The sequence below is a fragment of the Triturus cristatus genome, chromosome 2_1 (genome assembly GCF_964204655.1).
Source record: "Triturus cristatus chromosome 2_1, aTriCri1.1, whole genome shotgun sequence".
In the NCBI taxonomy this organism is placed as follows: Eukaryota; Metazoa; Chordata; class Amphibia; order Caudata; family Salamandridae; genus Triturus; species Triturus cristatus.
This window is the reverse complement of record NC_140581.1, coordinates 1,133,658,479-1,133,683,181: the sequence shown is the minus strand read 5'-3', so window position 1 is coordinate 1,133,683,181 and position 24,703 is coordinate 1,133,658,479. Positions and strand designations below refer to the sequence as shown.

The following is a 24,703-nucleotide window of genomic DNA, read 5'->3' as shown; positions in this document are numbered from 1 at the left end:
CTAGAGGGGTGACTTACCTATATTTAAGCAGTGCTTGTTGGCATGGCACACAGGCAGTACGCCATGTCAACTTTGTCGTTTTTCAATGCACCAAGGCATGCAAGCTGCAGACGCATGGCCTTGGTGAGGGGTCCCTAGGGCACCTCCTTCAGGTCCCATTACCTAGGCACCAAGGGTACCATTTAGTAGGGACTTACAGGGGGCTGAAGTTGTCAATTGTGGAACAGTTTTAAGGAAGAAGCACATGCACAGGGGACCTTGTTGGCAGGGACCCTGTGCACTACAATTGAAACCACATCATTTTCCAGGCAAAATGTGGGTGGGCTAACCATGTCAAAAAAGGCATTTTCTCACCCAAGTGATAGAGTATGCGACTGTTCCCTTCTGCTTTAAGTTTCGTTCACCATCATGACTGATACCCTTTAATTGAGAATTTGGCTTTGAAACGCTTTTAACAGGTAAATTATCTTCAGTTTTAGTTTATGTGCTTATTGCTTCCTGTGTGGACCACAGCCCTCTTCATTTGAGTTCTCTCATGTGTGCACCCCATACTACATGATTTGTTATGATGGTTTGCAGACTGGAGCTCTGAAAAGTCAGATTGTCAAAATATTTTCCTTGTTCCACCACTTTATTTCGATGCTGGCCTTGCCTGTTATACTAATTCAAATTGTCCAACCCCCTCGTATCTGAGACAACTGGTTGGTCCACCATTCTTGTATTGGTCTCATATACAAGTGTGCATTTAGAATCAAATGATGCATGAAGCCATCATCCCCAACAGTTTTGTAACCGTCCACACTGACACACACTAAGACGTCTGGTGAAGGAGAACTTATGCAATGCTTGTATCCTTCTCATTGTTGATCAGACCCCTGCCTACCTGTGCTCTAATTCCGCCTCTAAAAGGTTTTCTTCTTCTCTGATAACTGGGAGGACGTCTTCCAATTGATGGTAAAGCCCAATTGATATAGCAGGACTACCACTGCCTTTATGTTCATTTTGCATTGCTGAAATATATTTCACTTCTCCAGCCCGTTGCCAAGGTCAGGATACACATGCATGGCTTGCCTTCTCGGGTGAGGCGTTGTCACCACCTGTATTCATCAACACACTTGGCACAGACTTTAGGCCAAATGGTAACACTTTGAACTGATACTATTCCTCCACCATCACAGACCTGAGATACTGCCAATGTGCTGGATGTATGGAGATGTGGGAGTGAGTGTCTTTGAGAACTACTGTCGCCAAGTAGTCTTGTTTTATCAATAGTGCAATAACCTCTAGGAGGTAGAATTTTGATAACTTTGATCACAAAATTCAGTACTGGTCGTAAAGCTAGACAATTAAGTATTCTCTGTATAATTTCAGATATCAAAACAAGATCTCTGGCCTTTACTGGAAACTTTTCTATCATGCTTTCTATAGCAATCTCTTGTTGAAAAATATTAATCTGTTCTTACTTGACTGTAGGTGATTTTCTCAAACTCTATACAGTAACCATGTTTGATTTGGTTTAGCACCCAGTTGTCTGCCCTTATGAACGCCCAAGAGTTGATAAAGCACATAATTCTACTCCTTCCTGGTGTTGTGTGCAGCAGGGGCTGTATTAGAGAGTCAATTTGAGTTGGAAGTAGAATTGCTTCAGGTCTGACCCCTAGTTTTCTACCTCCATTGGTATGTATGGCTAAATATCCTGCACGTACTTAATCTTGGGAACAGTCCTTTAATGCAAAATATTTGGTAAAATAGGTAGGTTTTGTCCATTCATATGGAGAGGACTAAGAACCTTCAACAAGAAGCATGTCTCTTCATGCTTAATCTCCACATGCACTCAAGCTTGATCATCTTCCGAAGTTGAGCCTCAGTTTGGACCAGGAAGAATGGGATTTTCAATGACTGCCCTTTTATATGGGGTCAGTATTAGTCTCTATGTGACCCTTCTGTTTCTTTAGAAAATTTAGGCATTTTTACCGAAGCACTGGATACCATGTACTTTTACGGCTCTGAAACTTGTTTACTTATATCAGTGTAGAAGTAAGGTTGGACCTCCTCGAATGAGACGATATTCTACACTTGTGAACTAGGGTTTTTCGCTTGAAAAGGGAACAAGTAGATTGGTCCTTCGAGTTATGGCCTGTTGGGAGATACATCAATAGCAATAATTAACATTCTCCGACTACATCAAAGACCTCAAGGAAAACCTGAATCTACGAATCAGTGTCAACTCCGATCACAATTTCGACAGACTGATGGCAATTCCTTGCCCTCTCAGCACATTCTTGTGAGATGCTTTGATGCACCTCCAAATCCACCACCCACAAAAAAAATAATCAAAAATGGAGGCAACGTTAGGAGGCATTGTGGGCTTATGGTCAATGTCAAAGTGAGTTATACAGGCTCCACACCAGGTCTACACCAAGTGAAAAATCTGTGTAAATAAATACTTCCAAGCACACCCACTAGATGGCAGAATAAAGCACATAATGAGCATGTAGAAGAGTTTCATGCTGCAAAATGTTCATTTATAATCCTAACTCTAACAAATGTTAAAAATACCACAACAGTTATTGCAGCTCACACTGCAATACCTTTCAATAGCAGGCTAGTCTGACTTTAGTAGGGGATTATTGATCTTTAATATGTAGGAAACTGTGCTGATCTGTATGTGATAAGGGAGCTAAAGACATACATTTTCATTTTCATAACAAATAAAGAAGAAAATTAACATAACACTAGAGCTGTTGATGGGTTGGGGAGAAACATAATGAACGTTGAAATGGGCCCTTGCATTATTATAATGCATAAGAGGGTCCAGTACATATAATTTATTATCTGAGTGTTATAACTTGCTTCACCATGGTCATAATCTTCTGGATTTTAAAAGAGAATGTGACTTACACATTATACATTGCTTACAGAAAGCAAAAGTGAGCTGGTTGCAACAGCAGAATAAAATACATGTTATTCATTATTAGAATGTCATATGAAAGAGCTATATTTTTCTTACTAATACAGAGTTAGTAACAAAGGTCAGTCATTCATCCAACCATCAATGATGTTGGGGTTAATCTCACATCAAAGCGCACTTCACTGATTACTTTTCATCCAGTAATGTGCAGCCTTTACAGAGGTCAAGAAAAACCTCATGGGAGATGTGCCAATAATCCTGACAACATTCTACTGTTTCGAAATATAAACTGAGCTGATTTATTTTGCCTGTGACTATGGAAAAAGACACAAATTAACATTAGTTATTGGGGGGATAAGCAAGTTCTTACCTTGCTCCTGATAATCGTATTTTCACTGTATAGAGTAATTCGGACACAATCAAAAGAAAGCTGATCTGTGCTGCAAGAACAGCTTTTAGACTGACCTGATAGCCTTTGATTCGATCCATTTCTTTGCTGGCTAGTGGGTTGCTCTTAACCACACACACCAAAGCCTTCACAGCCGCATAGAGTCCCTCAACATCCGATGCCATTGCTACTAGCCCCAAGATGGCAGCAGCACCACCGATGTATTGTAAAGTGGTGGCAACAGGCTTAGGGACAAAGGTTCTGACCCCTGAAGGGAGAAAAACATACAGAATGAAACTTGAATACAAAGTCAGTAATTACGTCTCAACATGTGCACATGAAATAGAAAGCACTTTAACAGTGAAGTTTTGCCAGCCACATAAAAGCCACTACTGTGAAAAGCAGCTTAAAGATGGATGCCGAAGATGATCCAGATGGACTTGCAAGAGAGGAAAGGTTGACATGCCAAACTTTCAGGTGCTGTAAAGGGAGATGCAATAGCTGCCTGCCTGTAATTGATTTGCATGGTATGGACAGGTTGTAGCTTTGTTAGTGCTTGGATCGGAAGGGAAACTAGGTTAAGAATTTAGGGCCAGATGTACTACACTCATGTCACAAACCAGTCATTGTTTCTTTCACACCTTTTGGTTTGCGCACCGGGATTCATTCTATGACACAACTGATGTACTAATAAGTAGCATCGCAAAACGAACATTTGCAAGAGGTCACAAAACCTCTTATCTTGTTCATATTTAAGAGGCAAGGCGCATAATGTGACCATCAGTGATTGGCTGCGAATGTAGGGGTGGCGGTCTGAGAGGGAGAGTAGTCCTCCATACATGTGTTTGCATTTCCTGCACATGAAGGAAAGGATACATACCTGTAGTCCTAGTTCTGCATTATAGGTATCATTGAAGTCATAAACGTTGAATAATACCCCTTGCCTGAGGGGACTCCAGAACACCTTCTTTAACATATATAAACTTTAGGGAAATTATCACTAAAGAATGTTCACCATTCAAATCAATTTTCCATAGAGCCTCAGTGTAGTCTGTCAGAGATGCCATGTTCTTTCTGAATGCTGGATAAAGTAGTTGAAGTCGCTGAGTAACTTTGGAATGTACATCATTTGTCATGGAAAAATGCTATCTTTTATATAAAAAGCATGAGGATAAAATGTGGCCATAAAGGCCAACACTGACAGAAGTGAAAAAGGTGTCTGCTCCTTTAAGAATCTGAGAAGAACCCCTACCCACAATGCCTTGTAGTGGCAGTTTGCTTGTGAGAGTCAATTCTTTCTTACGGGAACTATAACTCATTTGCCACAACAGCCGGGAAGGAGGGTGAGTCGTTTATGACTTCAATGAAGATACCTACAATGAAAAACTAGGACTATAGGTATGTAACCTTTTCTTCTGCATCGTAGGATCTACATTGATAGTCATAAGCTTTGAACAGAGAAGCAAGCTGTAGAAAAAATAATTCCGTGGCTGCCAGGCATACGTGACAGGCAGAAAAGAAGACCGTTCTGCAATGCAATATCTAAAAACATGGTGCGCATCCAGAAAATCAAACATCTTGTTATCATTTAAACGGGTTTCTAAGAGTTTCTTGACCAAACCTTGCTTCAGCTTGAGTGTATGTGCCTAGACAATAATGTCTTGTACAGGTGTGTATTGATCTCCAAGTGGCTGCCATACAGATATCTTGAACCAGGACATGCCTGATCCACGCCGTGGCTGCTGCTTTATCTCTTATAGAGTGAGCCTAAGGCTTGCCAGGTAAAGGTTCATTGGCAATCTGGTAATATAAAGAAACTCATGAAACTATCCATCTTGCAATGGTTTGTTTTGAAGCAGCTAAACGTTGCTGTAAAGAGACATGCTTTACTAAGAGGAGGTGAGATATTTTTTTTATATCTTTTGATTTGTCTAAATAAAAAAGGAGCATTCTTTTAATATCTAGATAATGTAGAGTTTTCGCCACTGCTGAAGAAGTGTTAGGAAAAAAGGTAGGAAGTGGGATTGATTGATTAATATGGAAATCGGAGACTACTTTTGGTAAAAAGGAAGGATGTGTACATAATACTACTCTATTGTGATGAAAAACTGTAAATGGTTTTAAAGAGGACACTGCTTATGGTTCACTAACTCTAGGTGTGATGATAATGGCTATTAAAAAAGCAGTTTTCCATTACAGATGCTCCAAGGTTGATTTGTGAATGGGTCCGAATGGGCGACCCATCAATTCTGTAAGCACTAAGTTTAACTTCCATGGAGGTGGTGGTATTTTAACTGGAGGAAAAACTTTTTTCAGTCCTTCTAAAAAAATCTTTAATCAAAGAATATTGAAAAAGGATGGCTTTATTGCAGATTTTCTGTACGCAGTAATACCGGCTAAGTGGATTTGGACTGATAAAACTTGTAGACCAGATCTGGGCAAGTGAAGTAAATATATAGAACATTTTCTTGAGTTATGTCCGTTGTTTTAACACCACATACAGAACTGTTTCCACCTGCGAGCATAGCATGATCTTGTTGATGGTTGTTTTGATTATTTAAGGATATTCATAGATTCCGCAGGTACGTTTAAATAGCCATATTGTGTGATCTCAGGAGCCATGCTGCCAAATTCAAGGATTGGAGAGTTGGATGTAGGATCTGATCCTTAAGTTTGAATTGGAGGTCTGGTCTGAGTGGAAGATGTCTGCGGTGTGTCATGGATAATTGGAAAAGATCTGTGTACCACCAATGTCTCGGTCAGTCCAGTGCGATTAGAATCATTTTCAGATTTGATTTCCATAATCTCTGGATCACCAGCAGTGTTTGTGGCATCCGTGGAGTTGACCAGTTGATCAATACAGCATTGCCCAGTCAGTGTAGTTCTGGCACCCTAGATGCCAAGTCTCTGCATTTTTTGTTTTGTGCCATGGTTAATAAACCTAATGTTGGTGTATCCCATTCTGCGAAGACGTCCCGAACTACTTCGCTGTTGAGAACCACACTGTGATATTCTTTGTGAAAACATCAGAGAAAATCAGCTTTTTCATTCCTAGAATGTGTAAGGCTCTTAGTGAAAAACCTTATGCTAATGCCCAGAGCCACATTGCTTGAGTTTGAAGTGATAGTAGTCCTGATTTTGTACCACCTTGTTTATTGATATGATACATCGTTGTGGTAATGTCTGTTTGAATCATCAGATCCTTGGAGGCGGGAGATGGTAGGAAAGCCTTGAACGCTAGATGCAATGCTTTTAGTTCGAACACGTTTATTTGGTAAGACTTTTCTTTACAAGACCAACGTCTCTGAATTGTGTAGTGGATCATATGTGTGCCCAATCCTGAGAGTGAACTATAGTTTGTGAAGGTGCTTTCTTCATAAAAGGAACTCCTACAGACAGATTGTGGGGTTTGGACCACCAGGTCAGAGATTGCTGTGCACTGTCAGATCTATTTGATCTTCCCAATGTCCCGATTTTTGCCTCCAATTGTCCTCTAGACAATATTGAAGAGGTCTTATGAAGAGTCTTACATTTCGGACTATGAATTTGCAGGTTTCCATGGATCCTAAGAGGGATGTGATTTGACAAACAGCCAGTCTGAGTTATTGGATTTAATGAACAAGTTACTAACCTTCGGTAACGATGTATCTGTAAGAAACATTAGTTAGTTAGATTCCTCACCTTAGAATATCCCCAGGCGTCAGACTGGATCCGGAAGATTTTTCGTCAGCAATACCCCTTGCGCGTCGCTAGGCGTCGTCTGCGGCTCCGCGTCCGTCGTCGGCGTCGTGCGCCGGGATGACGTCGTCGGAGTACTTAGACGCCGCCCTCGCGCGCTGACGTCAGTTCTTGTACATAGCCTTCCGCGCCAGGAACGCAGAGCCATGCAAAGACCGACACTGGTGCCAAAAATAAAATCTAGGGGCCTGAAAGGACAACCTTAACCCTAGATGTCAGTTCGCAGAACGGGGAGGATGGGAGGGTCGGTGAGGAATCTAACTAACTAATGTTTCTTACAGATACATCGTTACCGAAGGTTAGTAACTTGTTCATCTGAAAGAAACACGTTAGTTAGATTCCTCACCTTAGAATAGATACCCAAGCAATACCATCCCCGGTGGTGGGTCTGCGAACCAAGATCACACCAGAAAGTCCTGGAGGACAGAACGGCCAAAGAAGCCATCCCTCCGGACTTGGCTGTCAAGGCAATAATGCCTGGCAAACGTGTGTAGCGAAGCCCACGTCGCCGCCTGACAGATGTCCTGCAAAGGGACTCCCCGTCCCAAGGCAGTAGTAGCCGCTGTGGCCCGAGTAGAATGGGCGCGCAGCCCAACAGGAGGGTCCTTTTTAGCCAAGGAATAGCAGATTTTGATACACAAAACGACCCACCGAGAGATGGTTCGTTTGTGCACAGCTTTCCCCTTCTTAGCGCCCACGTACCCAACAAAAAGCTGGTCGTCCACCCGGAACTGTTTTGTGCGGTCCAGATAGAAGGAGAGCGCACGTTTTGGGTCCAGACGGTGGAGCCTCTCTTCCTCTTTGGAAGGATGCGGAGGCGGAAAGAAGGTGGGCAAGGTGACAGACTGCCCAAGGTGAAATGGAGTCACCACTTTAGGAAGAAAGGAGGGACGAGGCCGAAGGACAACCTTGTCCGGATGAACAGACAGAAAAGGAGGCTTTGAAGATAAAGCCTGGAGCTCACTCACCCGTCTAGCCGAGGTGATGGCTACCAGAAAAGCAGTCTTTAGAGTTAGAAGACGAAGAGGGCAATTGTGAAGAGGCTCAAAGGGAGCGCACATCAGGAATGTCAAAACCAGATTCAAGTCCCACTGAGGCATTACAAAAGGGACAGGAGGGAACGTGTGTGTAATGCCTTTGAGAAAGCGTGTAACCACAGGGGACTTGAAAAGAGAAGGCTGATCAGGAAGCCGCAAGAAGGCGGAGATGGCAGCAAGATAACCTTTCAGGGTGCCCAGGGCAGAGCCCTGCCGGGCCAGAGAAAGAAGGAAGAGGAGAACCTCAGAAAGAGGGGCGGAAAGGGGATCCACAGCCTTTGCTGTGCACCATGCCACAAATTTGTTCCACCGGCAGGCGTATACCGACTTTGTGGAGGGACGCCTGGCTGCCAGAATGATATCACAGACTTCAGGAGGCAAGTCAAATGGCATCAACTGCCGCCGCTCAATCTCCACGCATGGAGGTGGAGGCTGGGCAGGTTCGGGTGGAGGACCGTCCCCTGCTGCTGCGACAGAAGATCCTCCCGAAGGGGCAGACGTATCGGGGGATCGGTCAACAGACTGAGTAGCTCGGGATACCAGTATCTTCGTGCCCAATCCGGAGCCACCAAGATGACTTGGGCCCGGTCGTGCCTGATCTTCTTCAGCACTCTGGGCAGAAGTGGTATAGGCGGAAAGGCGTACAACAGACCGCAACTCCACTCGTGACGAAAAGCGTCGCCGAGCGAGTGCCGCCTTGGAAATTCCAACGCGCAGAACTGCTGACATTGCGCGTTCTCTTCGGTGGCGAATAGATCTAACCAAGGCTCTCCCCACTGCTGAAAGAGGCCTTGCACCACTTCGGAGTTCAGACGCCATTCGTGATCCATCATGCACCGGCGGCTGAGTTCGTCTGCTCTGGCGTTCAGAGAGCCCGCCAGATGTTGAACCACCAGGGTGACGCCCTGGTGTTCCAGCCATGTCCAGAGGCGCAGAGCCTCCTGACAAAGGGTCCACGACCCCACCCCGCCCTGTTTGTTGCAGTACCACATGGCGGTGGTGTTGTCCGTGAACACCTGCACGACACTTCCCCTGACAGAGGGAAGGAAGGCTTTCAGTGCAAGCCGGATCGCTCTCAACTCCAACAGGTTGATGTGGAGGCGAGACTCCGCCGGAGACCAGAGGCCTCTGATCTCCGCCTCTCCCATATGGCCACCCCATCCCAAGAGGGACGCATCCGTCACTACGACATGCTCCGGTTGGGGAAGGGAGAGGCTCTTGCCCTTGACCCACTCGCGGTCCGTGAGCCACCACTGCAACTGCTGTGCAGTACCCTCCGAGATCAAGACATGGTCGGACAGGTTGCCGTGATGCTGGGCCCACTGAAACTTCAGGTCCCACTGCAGAGCCCGCATGCGCCGCCTGGCGTGATGCACTAGTAGGATGCAGGAGGCCATCAGCCCCAGAAGCCGCAACACTAACCTGACCGAAACCCGGGATAGAGGCCGAAAGATGGGAATCAGGGCCTGTATATCCCGGACCCGCTGTTCCGGTGGATGGACCCGGAACTGCGCCGAATCGAGAACCGCTCCGATGAAGAGGAGCTTCTGAGAGGGACTCAAGTGCGACTTCGGCACGTTGATGGAAAACCCCAGCAAATGCAGGAGATCCGCCGTAGTCTGGAGGTGGGAGACGACTGCCTGGGGCGAGCCCGCCTTCAACAACCAGTCGTCGAGATAGGGGAAGACTGGGACCCCTGATCTGCGCAGATGAGCTGCGACCACCGCCATCACTTTCGTGAACACCCGAGGGGCACTGGTGAGGCCGAAGGGGAGCACGGTAAACTGAAAGTGCTCTTGGCCCACCGTGAACCGCAGGTAACGCCGGTGGGCCGGCAGGACGGGGATGTGGAAATATGCGTCCTGCAAGTCCAACGCTACCATCCAGTCTCCAGGGTCTAGGGCAGCTAAAACCTGAGCCAACGTTAGCATCTTGAACCTTTCCTTTCGGAGGAAGGCATTGACGTTCCGGAGGTCCAAGATAGGGCGCAGGCCCCCCTTGCCCTTCTTGGGAACCAGAAAGTAGTGGGAATAACAACCACGACCTACTTCTGGACTCGGAACGCGCTCGACGGCCCCCTTGGCCAAGAGAGCCGAAACTTCCTCGCGGAGAAGATCCAAATGATCCCCCGAGATACGGTGGTGCTGCGGTGGCATGGCTGGAGGGGTCGTCTCGAAGGGGAGGGAGTAGCCCCTTCGGACGATTTGCAGCACCCACCTGTCCGATGTTATGGACCGCCAGTGGAGCAGGTGATGGCGAACTCTGCCGCCCACTGGCGTGGTATGGGCCTGAAAGCTCGGACTAGGAAGGCTTTGAGGCGGATGCTGCCGGGGTGGATGTGGGCTGACCACGTCGGCCTCCATTTCCGCCACGGCGGAAGCCACGTCCACGACCGCGCGCAGGTTGGTTCTGCGGCTGGTGGCTTTGCGAACGTGAGGAGGCGCCCCTTCCTTGGCCACGAAAGGGGCGAAAAGCGGAGGAGTGCGCCCGCGGAGCCGAGAGGCCCAAGGACTTGGCCGTAGCCCGGGAGTCCTTAAAGCGGTTCAGCGCACTGTCCGCCTTCTCACCAAACAGGCGAGTGCCATCAAAGGGCATGTCCATGAGGGTGTTCTGGACATCCCCGGAAAATGACGTGGACCGCATCCAGGCATGGCGGCGGAGCGCCACCGTGGTGGAAATCGCCCGACCTAGCGAGTCCGTGGTGTCAAGCCCACATCTTATGGCGTGCCGTGCTGCATCCCTCCCATCGGCCAGAGCCTGGGTAAGACGCGTCCGGACCTCCTCCGGACACTGGGGCAGCACGTCCTCCACCGTATCCCACAGGGAATGGGAATAACGGTCCAAGAGACAGGCGGTATTTAAAGACCGCAGGCCCAAACTAAGGGACGAGAACAGTTTCTTGCCAAACTGCTCGAGTCTCTTTGAATCCCGGTCCGGCGGAGCGGTCGGGAAGGAGGATTGGGAAGTAGAGGCCTGGATAACCAGACTCTCGGGGGTGGGGTGTTGGGACAGGAAGCTGGGGTCGCCCGGAGCAGGGCGGTGGCGCCTGGCAACGTTCCTATCCACAGGAGGAACTGTGGAGGGCTTGGACCAGGTGCCCTGCAGAACGTCAGTGAGGGCCTCGTTAAACGGCAGCAGAGGCTCAGTGGAGCTTGCTGAGGTTTGAAGCACCTCAGTGAGGATGTTGGTCCTCACAGCCACGGCAGGCAACTCGAGCCCAAGGGCCTCAGCCGCCTTGCGCAGCACCACAGAAAATGCTGCACCCTCCTCCGAAGCCACGGTCGGAGGAGAAGTGAATCCAGCGTCTGGCGAGGTGTCCAGCCCGCTGGCCTCCCCCAGCTCATCTGCCCAGTCCTGAGAAAGCTGTGACTGAACAGCTAGAGGGTCCTCGAACCCCTCCCAGTCGCCCCCTTCTTCCGATTCCTGATAAACAGGAGGAATGATCGGAACCGGACTGTAGAGATGGTAGGTCTCTAGCGGCGTCGGATGCGGCGTCGGCGGACGCCGTGCCGGCGTCGGGTCCGGATGAGGGCTAAACTGGGGCGTCGGCGTCACAGGCGTCGGCGTCGGCGGCGCCGGTGACGGCGTCGGTGGTTCAGGCGTCGGCGCCGGTGGAGGAGTGACAAGGTCAACCGGCGTCGACTGGGGCCCAGGCATGGGCCCCGCGGGGACCTGCGGCGTCGAGACCGGAGTCGTCGACGGCGCCGGGGCCGGAGCCGCCGGCACGCGAGGTCGCCCAGTCGAGCCCGCGGGGCCCGAAGGCGCGCCAGCGGGCGTCGACGGCGGGGCCAGGCTCCTCATGGCCGAGAGGAAGGCACTGATCACCGCCGGCGCCGCGTCAGCCCCAGGGACCGGAAGGTATGGGGGCGGACGCGGCACCTGCGGCTCCGCCGGAGCCGCGGGGGTGGAACCACTTGGACCCTCGGCCGAGTCGCGCGACCGGCGAGGGGAGTCCGAAGAGCGATGTCGCCTCTTGGACTTCTTTGAGTGTTTGGACTTACCCGACGACTTGGAGCCCGACGATCGATGGTGGCGTCGGCTAGGGCTCCGCGAGCGATCCTTGGACCTCCTCCTGGACCGGGATCGCGCACGACGCGGAGCCGAGTGGCGAAGCTCGAGAAGCTTGCGGGACCGCTCCCGCCTAGCCTTCGAAGTCAAGGCCTGACAGTCGTTGCACGACTCCGCGTCGTGGTCGAGGCCTAAGCAGTAGAGGCACCGGCGGTGGTGATCGGTCACCGACATCAGTCGATGACAATCCTCACAAGCCTTGAACCCAGGCATCCTACCGGCACCAGATGTCGACAGACAAGGATCAAAAATGATCAAAAAGATTTAGTCAAAAAAGACTAAAAGGGGTAGCTCTCCCGGATCTGCGCTTACTGGCGCGGAAAAAAGAAGAACTGACGTCAGCGCGCGAGGGCGGCGTCTAAGTACTCCGACGACGTCATCCCGGCGCACGACGCCGACGACGGACGCGGAGCCGCAGACGACGCCTAGCGACGCGCAAGGGGTATTGCTGACGAAAAATCTTCCGGATCCAGTCTGACGCCTGGGGATATTCTAAGGTGAGGAATCTAACTAACGTGTTTCTTTCAGATGTGCACATTTCATCTGTATTGATAATACTCTCTCCCCCAAAAGCTACACTTTTTCCTTTTAGGTACCTATTTTTGCACCTAGAAAGGTGAGGCACTGCACTGGTGCTGAGGTGGATTGGTCGAAGCTTATATTGTAAACAAAGTCTGGACAGTAAGGCTGTTGCAGTGTTAAAGTCAATCTTCGCCTTCCACACAGAGTCTGCCTTTTATTAAGCAATCGTCGAGGAAGAGATATACAAGAATTCCTCTTTTTCTCAGCTGAGCTGTGACTATTGTCATACATTTTGAGAAGGTTCGAAGAGCTGAATTTAGACCGAATGGAAGAACAGCATATTCACAGTGTTTGTTCTCTACTAGAAATCTTAGATATTTTCTGTGAGGACAAGACACTGGAATGTGAAAATAGGCATCATGTAAATCTATTGCACATAACCAGTTGCCTTTTCTTATCTGTGATTGTAGAAAGCTGGGTTTCTGTTGCAGTAACACCTCCACTTTTTGCCAGACTACTGATGCACTTTGACATGATGTGTCCTGGGTCCCTCCCAATCAGGTTCCCAGGGCCTTTGTTCTGACACCAAAACAGCAACCTGCACCCAGCTGCCGCTGCGGGGGAACTTTGTGTGCTAGACCAGATCCCCCTTTGCCCTGAGCCTAACACCAGGAGCTTTGCTCCCACAACCTTGTGGCCTGCTCGTAAGCAGCCAACAACCGGAGGCCCCCTATCCCCCATTGGATAACATTGGGCCTCAACACTCTGCTGCCCTAGTGCCGCGGAGGGTGTAACAAGAGTGCATCCTTGACCCTGGTGGAACCCTTGTTCTAACCCCAGAAATTCAACCCCAAAGACTGAGTCCTTACCTGGTAACCGATAACTTAATTTCTCTCCAAAGGATACCATTGACTGTTTTGCTCTGAAAAATGTTCTTGATTTGTATAGAAACCCCAAAAATAACAATTGTGCAAAACTGATTTTACTTACCTTTTCTCTAGGAAATGTCCCAGTGTGATATCACGGCATATCATACTGAGTAGAAAAAGTAACTTAAAAAGTAAGTAAAATGTAATCTGTATAGTAATTTCAATACCTTGACTTACTTATATTTCAAACAACAGCATTTGAACTTGCATTCACTTGTAAACACTGCATAATATTTTGCAAAGCATTTATTTCACTTACCTGTGCAGGCTTGGCTTGCTTCTAGAAATAAAATAACTCAATATTTGTATACAAACAAAATTGGTCTGAGTTCAGTCTTTGAGTGTGTGACATCATTTGCTGATTGTGTACAACAAATGCTTAACACTACCCTCTGATAAAGCCTTACTGCTTGCCCTAACTAACACAAATAGAGAGTAAGGTGCTATCTACTTTTACCTCTGCCTACCTTTAGTGTTCCACTGGACTCTGTGCACACTATACCTTATTTTGGTATAGTATATACAGAGCCAGCTTCCTATAGTGATATATTTGATGAAGGACCAGCATCCTGAATTTTTGTAAAGATATATTTGTTGGGGAATTTGCGGTCCACCATTGGTCAAAGTTGTTTGGGATGACTTTTCTTTTGGAGCAGAAAATACCTTGAGTATATACCTTTGTTGGTCTGGCTTGAAGGAACCTTCTCTAGTGCCTGTTTTTGCAGTAGTGGATACATTTCGGGTTGTGGATTGGTTAGACAAGCCACTGAAAGGGGCCTTGGTCAGACATGCAGAGGAGTTTGTTTGAACCGGACTGAATAACCGTTTTGCATGATGTTTACCACCGATCTGTCAGTGGTTATGTTTTTCCACTCTTCCAAGAAATAAGTCACCACTACTCACACCCAAGTTGGAAACTGTGAGGGTGGTGTCCGATTTTCATTGTTTAGTGTTGGAGGAGTTCCTCTCCTTGGACTGAGAAGGTTTTGTTTGATATCTCCTCTGGTATGGATATTGCGATTGTCTCGGTTAGTGTGAAGACTGGTTTGGCCATCTAGGGGTTTGAACCCAATGATACTAGTATCGCCCATCTCTGGGTTTGTATTGTTGCTTGTATAAAGATTTCTGCTCTTCAAGACCCACAGATTTAAGTTTTTCAACCTGATTCTTCATCCTGAGCATTTCTTCCTCAGTGTCTTATCCAAATAGGGATGTACCTGAAAAGGGCAAGTTTGACATTTTTAACTGGGAATCAGATTTTAAGCAGGGAAAACAGAGACAAGATGATCCTCTCAGGGAAATTCCATGGCAGAATAAAGTAGCAGAGAGTTTGACTGAATCAACTGTGGCACTAATGTACGAGTTACTTACCTTCGGTAACGATGTATATGGTAGAGACGATTCTAGCCGCAGATTCCTTCACGTAGAATTATCCCCAGGTGTGAGAATGGATCCAGAAACTTTTTGCCACAGCATCCCTGCGCGCCGGGGGCGGGCGACATCACGCGACTCCTCCCAGGCGTTGTCCGCGTACGTGACGTCAGCGAGGTCACATAAGACCCGCCCCGGCGCGCCTACGTCAGTTTTATTCAGAGAACTTTTTTAGATAAAAAACTGTGGAAGCATGGGAACAGTGTGCGAAGAGCAGAAAAATTGGAAAGAAACGTTGACTAACAACACCACCAGAGAAGTGCCAACACCGCAGAACCCAAAGGCAGGGAAAGAAGAAGGACAAGCAGAAACCTGCGCAATCACCCTGCCAGCACATAGACAACCTCCCATCCCTGTGCCCTGGAGGCAAAAACATGCGGAAAAGTCATGGCACACGTAGGAACACCCCCCCCCCCCCCATCCTGAGCAAGGAATGGGACCAGTCCCAAGACAGAGAGGGATGACAAACCTTCAAGCCACCCCAACCTAGAGGGCAACCACCCACAAGGTACAAGGGCAAGACAAGGCCAGATGACCCTTAAGCAGAGGATAGCAATGGAGGGAGGGGAGGGAGGACAGGGATAGAAGGCAATCCCCCCAAACCTGGAGCAGCCAGAGCAGCAGGGTACCGGAGCACCAGAACCCCATCCTCCAAAGGACCAAGGAGGAATGAACCGCCCCCGACGGAGCCACCCGTGAAGAACAAGGAAGGCACTCACAAGAGACACAGCCCCCCACCGGGAGGCGAGTACCAAAGACCCACCCAAAGGTCCTCGCAGAATAGGGGAGGAAGGGCGGGCCGTGAAGGAATCTGCGGCTAGAATCGTCTCTACCAGATACATCGTTACCGAAGGTAAGTAACTCGTACATCTGATAGACTACTAGCCGCAGATTCCTTCACGTATAGATACCCTAGCAATACCCCCCTGTGAAGGAGGGTCTACGAAAGGACCCCACCAGCCAATGCAGAACAGAAGGCCCCACAGGGGACCAGATCTGTGGACCAGGTAGAACCTAGCCCCTGCCAGGCCAAGGGAACCTCCATGAGCAGGACCCCACCGCCCCAAGGGGATGTAGGAGGGAAAGAAGGCTGAAGAGGCTCGTACACTCACAGCAGAGGAACCAAGGGTAAGGACTGAGAGGCCGAAGCACCCCATTCCCCCACAAGGCAACACAGCTTCCGCCCAATGCCAAGACAGGAAAGCGGAAGAAAAAGAAGAAGCCTAGAGGGCCCAAGGAAACTAGGGGAAAGAAGGCGAACCGACTCCAGCTGGCGAGCAGCCTGCCAGCCAGAACAGCACCGGCAGTCAAGCCAGAAGCAAGAAGAACAGCCCGAGGCCCCAGGAAGGCCGAGTAGGCGACGCCCGGTAAGGGAGACACAGGATCATCCCAGACTGCAGGACAGGAGCAGGGAGAGGAGGAGATGCCCGGCCCACCACTACGAGTGGCCGCTCTCACGACCACTGGAAGCAAAAGCAACCTACTTAAACGCCATGGAGAACAGGCACCCGAAGGCGGCCAGAACCCTCTAGCAGAGCGCAAGCCATATGACAGCTACCCCTACCCCACATAGGGTACGTTAAGTCCCAAGATAAGGCAAACCTCTTTGGAGGAACTTCCGCAGCAGAGGAAACAAGCATTTACAATGCAATGGTCTCGGCATTGTTAAAGTTAGAGCTATTGGCACTGCTCATGACATTAATTTTGTTTATGTTTTTATTTTTAAAACATTTAAAGAAACGCCATTGTTATTTACAGTGTCAATAGCTTAATGTATCTCAAATGCGAGACCTATTGCATTTGCACCCACACACAGAGCCACACACACAAAGCCACCGACAAACACAGAGTGCATGTAAACAGTTCCAATTGCATTATTAGGGATTTTTAGGACTCACGGTGCTTCGGTGCAGCCCTATATACTAATAGGAACAGTCTGCGGATGTTTAGTGGAGAGTCTTTGGCTGAGTTGTTTATTTTGTCGTGTACTTCAGGAGTATTCCCTGCCCAGTGACAGGTCAAAAAGGTGGTCTAACGATCTCTGTTTCATCATAAAGCGCTCGAACCTTTGGGTAATGTCTATATGACTAAATAAATGTTGCCGCACGTTACATTTTTCTTTAATTGGGCTATGAATGGGTGAATTAATTCGTTTTAGTAAACGCCTCAGGTCGGTGACGCCGAATGCGATCCTTAGCACGTGTTCAATAATGGTGTGCGGTGTTTAACCCACCTCCCCGGCCCTTGCTGGCCTGCCTCGCGCGCGTGTGTCCACAGCTCACATACCAGACCAAGCGCCATGAATGGTCCTGCCCTCCCCGAAGCCTCCTGTGTCCCATTAGTTGAAAGTACACCGGGTGGGAGGGGCACGGCTCTGAAAAGCAACCCCCCAACTAAGCAGGCAGTCAGAGCCGACAGCTTGCCAAGGGGTTCCTGACTGCCTCCGGCTGCAGGAGGTGAGTACAGTCGGTATATTTTTTCGTTGCATAAAGTTAATGTTACATGCATTTTTAGAAGGGGTTAGCCAGCCGCCTAAACAATTTGGCGAGGCTTCTAGGTGGAAGAAAGGGGCCATAATGGGGTGACCCTGTTCAATATGCCTGCCGCCCTCTTGGTGTGGGGAAATAGATCCTGGTGCGCCTATGGAATGTGCACCCCTGGTGTTGTTACTAGAGAATCCCATGTCACCGGGACACCTTGTTTCCTCTTCGGGCCATAATTTGAGCAGATCGGTGCATTATGGGAGCTGTCGTTTATTTTCCGCCCAATTAAAGACATTTGAATAGTACAGCCAAAGGCAACAATTTGCATAAGGAACGCGCAGGACTCGAAAAGCAATGCCCCGTAGGACAGAGTCATCCAGTAACCCTAAAAAGCACAGGGACTTCCTGTGTTTTACTCGGATGTGCCCCTGTTCTTCACTGTGCGCATCCTGAGTCATGTGTCTGCTCTGTCTACGTGTGGAGCCATTATCCTGTTTACCATTACACAGTACTGTTTGGTGGATGTCATATGCAGCTAGGCCCCTGTTTCTTCTGCACGTGTTGTAGGGTGAGCGGTTCTGAGGTGTGTAATATCAATACCCATAAGTGATCGCTTCCACACCAGGGATCCGTGTCATATGTAGTCATGTTCATCACGTCAGAGGTACTTGAGTGCGTGTGTAAAACACACGCATGTCCCGGTTCATGCCTGCGCCTGTATGTTCGGTATGATCTGTACAATATGCAGCCATGCTCTTGTTTTTCGTGGTTTCAGCTCACTCTGCCTGACACTCAGACGGCGGGGTTGGTGACATATATACAGCAGACGCTTTGCTTTGGCTGAAGTTTGTGCTTCAATGAAATAATTTAATGATTTTTTTAAACACCACACGCACTTGGGAGGCAGAACCCCTAGAAGGAAGTGAGACTCCAGCTCGATATATATTGTTTGGGACGGGAACTTCAAACGTGCGAATTCTGTTTGTGTTTGGGCCAAAGACGCAACAACGCTGTAATGTCTTCAGTATGGCGCGGGGCTGGAGGGGGCTTGTCTGCACGTTTTATGCATACCTTCTCAGGCATAACAAGTTGTAAAAGTGCCCCCTGTTGCTGCAGGCCAAAGGGGACATATGCAAACACTTTAACACACACAACTCCTGCCAGGCTGAAATATATGGCTCTTTGTAGAGTGGGCCCTTGTGAACTTGGTCTTGCTAAAATGCGTCATTGAGCCACAAACTGTTAGAACATTCCTTGTTTTTTTATTTTTTTTAGAAAGATTAGAAATGCCTGGCGCTTTTCCCTGTCGCACATAGAAGGGCAATTACTTTGGCCGGCACGGTAATGGCAATGCGAGCGGTCCTTGTCAACATGAAGAGGCCTGCCTGCTTACATTCCAGTCTGACGCCATGTCACTCACTGACACCGGAAAACGGAAGGCGTGCTTACAAACAAGGGACACCCTCACTGTACACGTAGAAAAACACGGGAACGTGAAGCTGTCACTAACCATAAACCATTAATAGTAAAATAAATTGCCGTTAAAAAGTCCATTTTTGAGGCCGAGATGACCACGGTAGCCAGCATGACGTGACCAGCCCTGTCCTGTTGCACGCATCCTGCTCACAGGTCTGAAGATAAGTTTAGCTGGAAAGAGGGTTGTTGCTCCCCCGGGAGGGTTGTTGCTCCCCCGGGAGAATGATTTACGGGCTTTCCTTAAGTTGGAGTCTCAAATGTTCCCATAATGATTCTGTGAAACTCATTATTTGCTTGTGTTCCAGAAGTACTGCAGGTCTGTCTGTTACAGACGAACGCTAACTGTCGATGATTGGGGCCAGTTACTAGCCTTTGTTATTGACTGGATTTGCCTAGGAATTGGTTGGTTGGTAACTAATTGCCTGCTTCAAAAGCAAAGATTTTCGTCAGTGCTTCCTGGATGGATCAAGTGATCTCAACAAGTGATCTCAACAATGGGCACTAGCAATTGAATGCAGTGATCTGTGGGTCACAGGTTCGAATCCCAGGAAGACAAAATGAGCATTCTAGCCTTTCGAAGTTGGTTAGTTGAGTACCACATACTGGGTCATACTGGGTCATAGTAACATCAGTTATTTACATGGGAAAGTTTCTGATGAATCCGCAGATGTGGATTTTCATTCCGCCCAGGCTTACGTGTTGAGCTTGAAATGGTTTCCATTTCAGGGTGCTGGCCAATTCGTAGAAAGCAGTCCGTGGCGTGCGCTTCACTTACCTGGGCAAAATGAACCTCCTCGGAGTTGCAAGCGCGCGTTTGAGTGCAGGTAAGATTTGCGTAATTAATCTATTTTCATGTGTGGAGCCAACAGCAGGGGGAGAGGACGCCAGGAACACCGCCGCCTTTCTCCGAGGCAGAGCAAATATGCCTCGGAGAAACGCAGCGTCGTTTTCGGATTCGGGGGCGTGTTTGTCTTTTCTCTCCTCCAGCCATTGGCTGGAGGAGAGAATGAGACTTTCTTTAAAAAACACGCCCCCCGATCCGAAAAGGACGGGGCATGATTGGAGTGACGGGACCTCTTCTCCAATGGCTGGCCAGCATTTACTAGGCCAGCCAATGGAGAACAGGGGAGAAGAGGGGCGGGTGCAAGCCCCTCTTCTCAGAGTCATTAAATCTCGGAGCGAGACTGCGCAAGCGCAGCCTTCGCAGCCGAGACCTAAAAACAAAAGAGCCACGGGGAAAAAAACACCCCTGCTGAAGGCTTGATAAGCAGCCCAAGCAAAGCAGAAGGCCCAATGTCAGGGCCAAGCCTGCGCAACAACTCCTGCAGAGCCACACACAATCAACACAAGGGCCGCCCAGCAGCCAACAATGCCAAAGTCCCAAGGAAGGATGTAAACGGCCAGAAAACAGACTGCTCAGCCAGAACAGCCAGCTTAAGAAGGCCCAGAATCAACCCAACTCAGAAGTTCACTGAGGAGGAGACAGAGGAGGATGAGGATAAGGCGGAGGAGGACGGAGCCCTGCCAAGAGCCTTTGGATGGCGGTGTCGGCCAGGACATAGAACAACAGGCTGCCATCAAACAGAAGGTCGATGAGTCGCTCCCGAATATTCTCAGGGAATACTTCGTCCCTAAGCCAAGCATGGCGACTGAGGAAGCCATTACCCGGCCCAGCACCTCTGAGATGTCGAGAGGATCGGAGAAAAAACGCCGCAAGCTCCCAGCCATCCAATGCATAATGCCGTAAGTCCACCAGGCCAGACTCCTGGGACGCTGCAGATCCCAGAGACTCAGCCGAGTCCCACAAACAGGAGGAGGCCCTAGCAGGGCCGCGCTGCTCGAGGCAAACATGTTGCGTCCCCAAGAGTCCAGCCAGCGGGCCTTTCGGAACGGCAGAGTCAACAATGGTGGCAGGGAGGGAAAAGCAGTCCGCAAAAGGGGGCTGGCAGCTGAGGGGTGAAGGGAAAGACATGCCGGGTCACGCGGCGCCGGGAGGTGCCGGTGCAGAAGATGCTGAGGGACCGGGTACCCTGAGGCAGGACGCCTCCAAGCCGCCGTCAAGGAAGAAAGGAGCGAACCATCAAAGGGAAGTAAGGTTTCCCTCCCACCAGAGCCCTGGTGGAGGACCTCCAATAGATGGTCCGCCGGAAAGTGAGCCACTGGGTCACCCATGCGCAGGATGCCCACAGCCGCGGCCACCGCGTGAGCGAAGGCCGCACCCGCCTCCGTAGGGCCATGCGGTGGAGAAATCAGCTCCTCCGTGGGCGACAGCTGCAAACTAAGGCAGCCGTCCCCGACGCCGAGCGGGTCGGGCAAGGGCCAGACCTGGAAGAAAGAAGGAGCCGAAGAATGAGGGACCTGCCGCTCTTCCGACGAACACATCTGCCCCAGGAAGGGCGGGGAGCCGCCTTTAGACGCCGGTGAAAAAGACACCACATGGCGACCAGTCTTCGGGGAGGACGACACCAATATGCAGCCTGCCTCCGGAGAAGGAGCGTCCGAAGACGAATCCGCAGAGCCGTAGAATCCGCTGCTTGAGGTAGGACATCGGCACCAGCCATCATCACCGGACAAGGTACCTCCAAGTCACCCCGCACCGGGGACCGGAGCGGAGACCGGAGTAGAGCTGGAGCCACACCGGCCCCGGGGCGGCGCCGGAGTGACACCGAGCCGCCTCCTTCCAAGGCAGCCAACCGCATGGGGGAACGAGATGGGCCTGGGGAGTGGCACGAAGCCCTCCGCTAGCCACGGGCCAGAATGAGGCGAAGATCGCTCGGCAACCCATGTGGCGGCGCCAGGGACGATTCACCCTCCGACTCGCCCTCCGACGAGGTAGCCGCCTGTGGGGAGGGACGAGAGGGGACCAGAGAGGGACGAGGGGTCTTCCCTCGGCCTTGACCCGGAGCGGGACGAGGAGGGTCCACTGACCCCTGTGGCTCCGCGCGGTCCAGCTGCTGCCGGCGCCGTAGCGGCGTCACCTCAGCCTGAGACAGGACCACCTTGTCAAAGGACCAAGAGGGGCTTGGGGATGCGACCCGAGCCCTGGCGACCTCCCACGACACCTCAGGGACCCCCGCAGGAGTTTGCGGTGAGGCAGAGACGCCGTGGCCTGAAGGAGGTGCCCCAGAGGAGCCGCACCCCAACAGTACCACATCCTCCAAGCCTGGATCCGAACCAGTTGGCGCCGGGGCCGAAGCCACCGGCAGCGCCGTAGAGGGCCCTGCACAGAGCGAGGGTTTCCCCGACAACCCAGGAGGGGAAGGAGGAGGAGACGCCAGCGAGGCCTGCAAAGCCACCGCGTATGTCTCCATTTGGACGTTCGACGCCCCAACACCGGGAAACGGTGGATAGGACGACAAGCGGGCCACACCACCCGCAGAGAGTCCACACCCCCGGTAGGCTGGAAACCAGCCCCCGGGGACAAACTGCAACACTTACCCACCGGTGAGCGACGCTCACTTGACATCGAAGAAGGGCAAGCACGGCGACCACGGGCGTATCTGAAGCCATCTGCCGAAGCAGACCGAGGGGAGGAGGTCAACCTGGAGAGACGCGCCGAGAGAAGCTTCATCCGGCACTCCCGCCGCGACTTCGGCTTCAACTGTTGGCACGCCATACAATCTGTGGTTCCGTGATCCTCCCCCAAACACCACATACAAATGAGGTGAGGGCCCGTCGCCGACATAAGATGCCCACAAGACGTGCAAGTCTTAAAGCCCAAAGGCATTCGCACAATGTTCCACCAAAGAAATGGAAGAAAAAAGGGGGGCCCCTAACAGGCCCGTAGCAAGGATCGGATCCGCGTTGCACGCGGAAAAGGAAAAAAATTGACGTAGGCGCACCGGGGCAGTTCTTATGTGACCTCGCTGACGTCACGTACGCGGACGACGCCTGGGCGGAGTCGCGTGATGTCGCCCCACCCCCGGCGCGCAGGGATCCTGTGGCAAAAAGTTTCCAGATCCAGTCTCACGCCTGGGGATAATTCTACGTGAAGGATTCTGCAGCTAGTAGTCTCTATCAGATAGAAAGATTTAAAATTAATAAGCCTTCATTAAACATTTCCCAAAAATAATGTCTGTGAGTTGGAAGATCAGACATAAAAGATTTCATGCCGGCCCAAAACTCTCTCCTTGATATCTACCCAGAAGAGCTGCTGCATTGGCATTCTTTAAGTGGGTGAAGGCTGTGCCACAGATCTTTTTACCTATAGCTTTGAGAAACAAGCAGGATTAACGGCGGACTCCAATGACTGCACCTCCTTACTGAGTTCCCAGTGTGTGTAGAATAATATTAGTTGATGACGGTGTGCATACTAACACCCCTGCATCCGCCGTTAGTGGATGCCAACTGCCAGGCAGATCAATGAAAATTCGAAAGGGGTTTGGGGTGGTGCACCACCAAAATGTTTGTAAGTATATTACACCAAGTGGTCAGTAGTTGGTATACAAAAAAGTCTTTATTTTAGTTCAGTTGTTGAAACAAAGCCTCAGCCAACGCGTTTCGTTCAGAATGAACTTCGTCAGGGCATAAGCGGAAATGCGAGTGCAATCCAATAAAAAACCGGGGTTCATGTAGACCAGAAGCCGTCTCTCGGCAGGTTGCGAAACCGTTGTATTTTATGTTGAGTAAACAATCCTGTTCAATCATCCAGTACCACCTTGATAAGGGCACTGTACACGTATCTGTGACGTGACGGTAGTCTGTGTTCTCCCCTACGAGTGTCCCGTCGTCCCGACACTCGTAGGGGAGAACACAGACTACCGTCACGTCACAGATACGTGTACAGTGCCCTTATCAAGGTGGTACTGGATGATTGAACAGGATTGTTTACTCAACATAAAATACAACGGTTTCGCAACCTGCCGAGAGACGGCTTCTGGTCTACATGAACCCCGGTTTTTTATTGGATTGCACTCGCATTTCCGCTTATGCCCTGACGAAGTTCATTCTGAACGAAACGCGTTGGCTGAGGCTTTGTTTCAACAACTGAACTAAAATAAAGACTTTTTTGTATACCAACTACTGACCACTTGGTGTAATATACTTACAAACATTTTGGTAGTGCACCACCCCAAACCCCTTTCGACTTTTTACCTATAGCGTCCATTCTTTTGCTCTTTCTGTCTGGTGGAGCAGTGGATTCTGGGGTAGAAGCATGTTTATGTCTAACCACAGTAACAATGAGTCGGGTTTAGGATCCATTTTAAGAAAGTCAGGATCCTGTTGCAGTGGCTTATATTTTTTAAGCAATCAAGGTGCAGCAGCTTTAACGGCAGCCAGATTGAGGAATTGTTCTTCAACAATGCCTAGAAGAACTGGAAGAAGAAATAGAATTGGTTTTGGAACTGCTCTTGGTTGTAATGTTTCGAGAATAACCTAAAGCATAAGTTACTTACTTACCTTCGGTAACGATAGATCTGCAAGAAACATTAGTTAGTTAGATTCCTTACCTTAGAATATCCCCAGGCGTCATACTGGATCCGGAAAGATTTTTCGTCAGCAGTATACCTGCGCGTCGGTAGGCGTTGTCTGCGGCTCCGCATCCGTCGTCGGCGTCGTGATCGCCGGGATGACGTCGCTGGAGTACTTAGACGCCGCACTCATGCGCTGATGTCAGTTCTGTACATAGCTTTCCGCGCCAGGAACACAGAGCCAGGCAAGAAACCGACACAGGTGCCATGAAACTAGAGCCCTCAAAGGGAAATACCTTAACCCTAGAT

At 49.8% G+C, this 24,703-nt stretch overlaps 1 protein-coding gene across 10 annotated transcripts in view; it reads right to left on the bottom strand.

The window, feature by feature from the left end:
• WDFY3 (WD repeat and FYVE domain containing 3) overlaps positions 1-24,703 on the bottom strand; it is a 1,391,721-nt gene that overhangs the window by 701,324 nt on the left and 665,694 nt on the right. For all 10 annotated transcript variants that reach the window (XM_085636566.1, XM_085636564.1, XM_085636563.1 and 7 more), the window contains one exon: positions 3,377-3,567. In XM_085636566.1, coding sequence (XP_085492692.1) covers positions 3,377-3,567 — 191 coding nt within the window. The remainder of the gene's footprint in view (positions 1-3,376; positions 3,568-24,703) is intronic.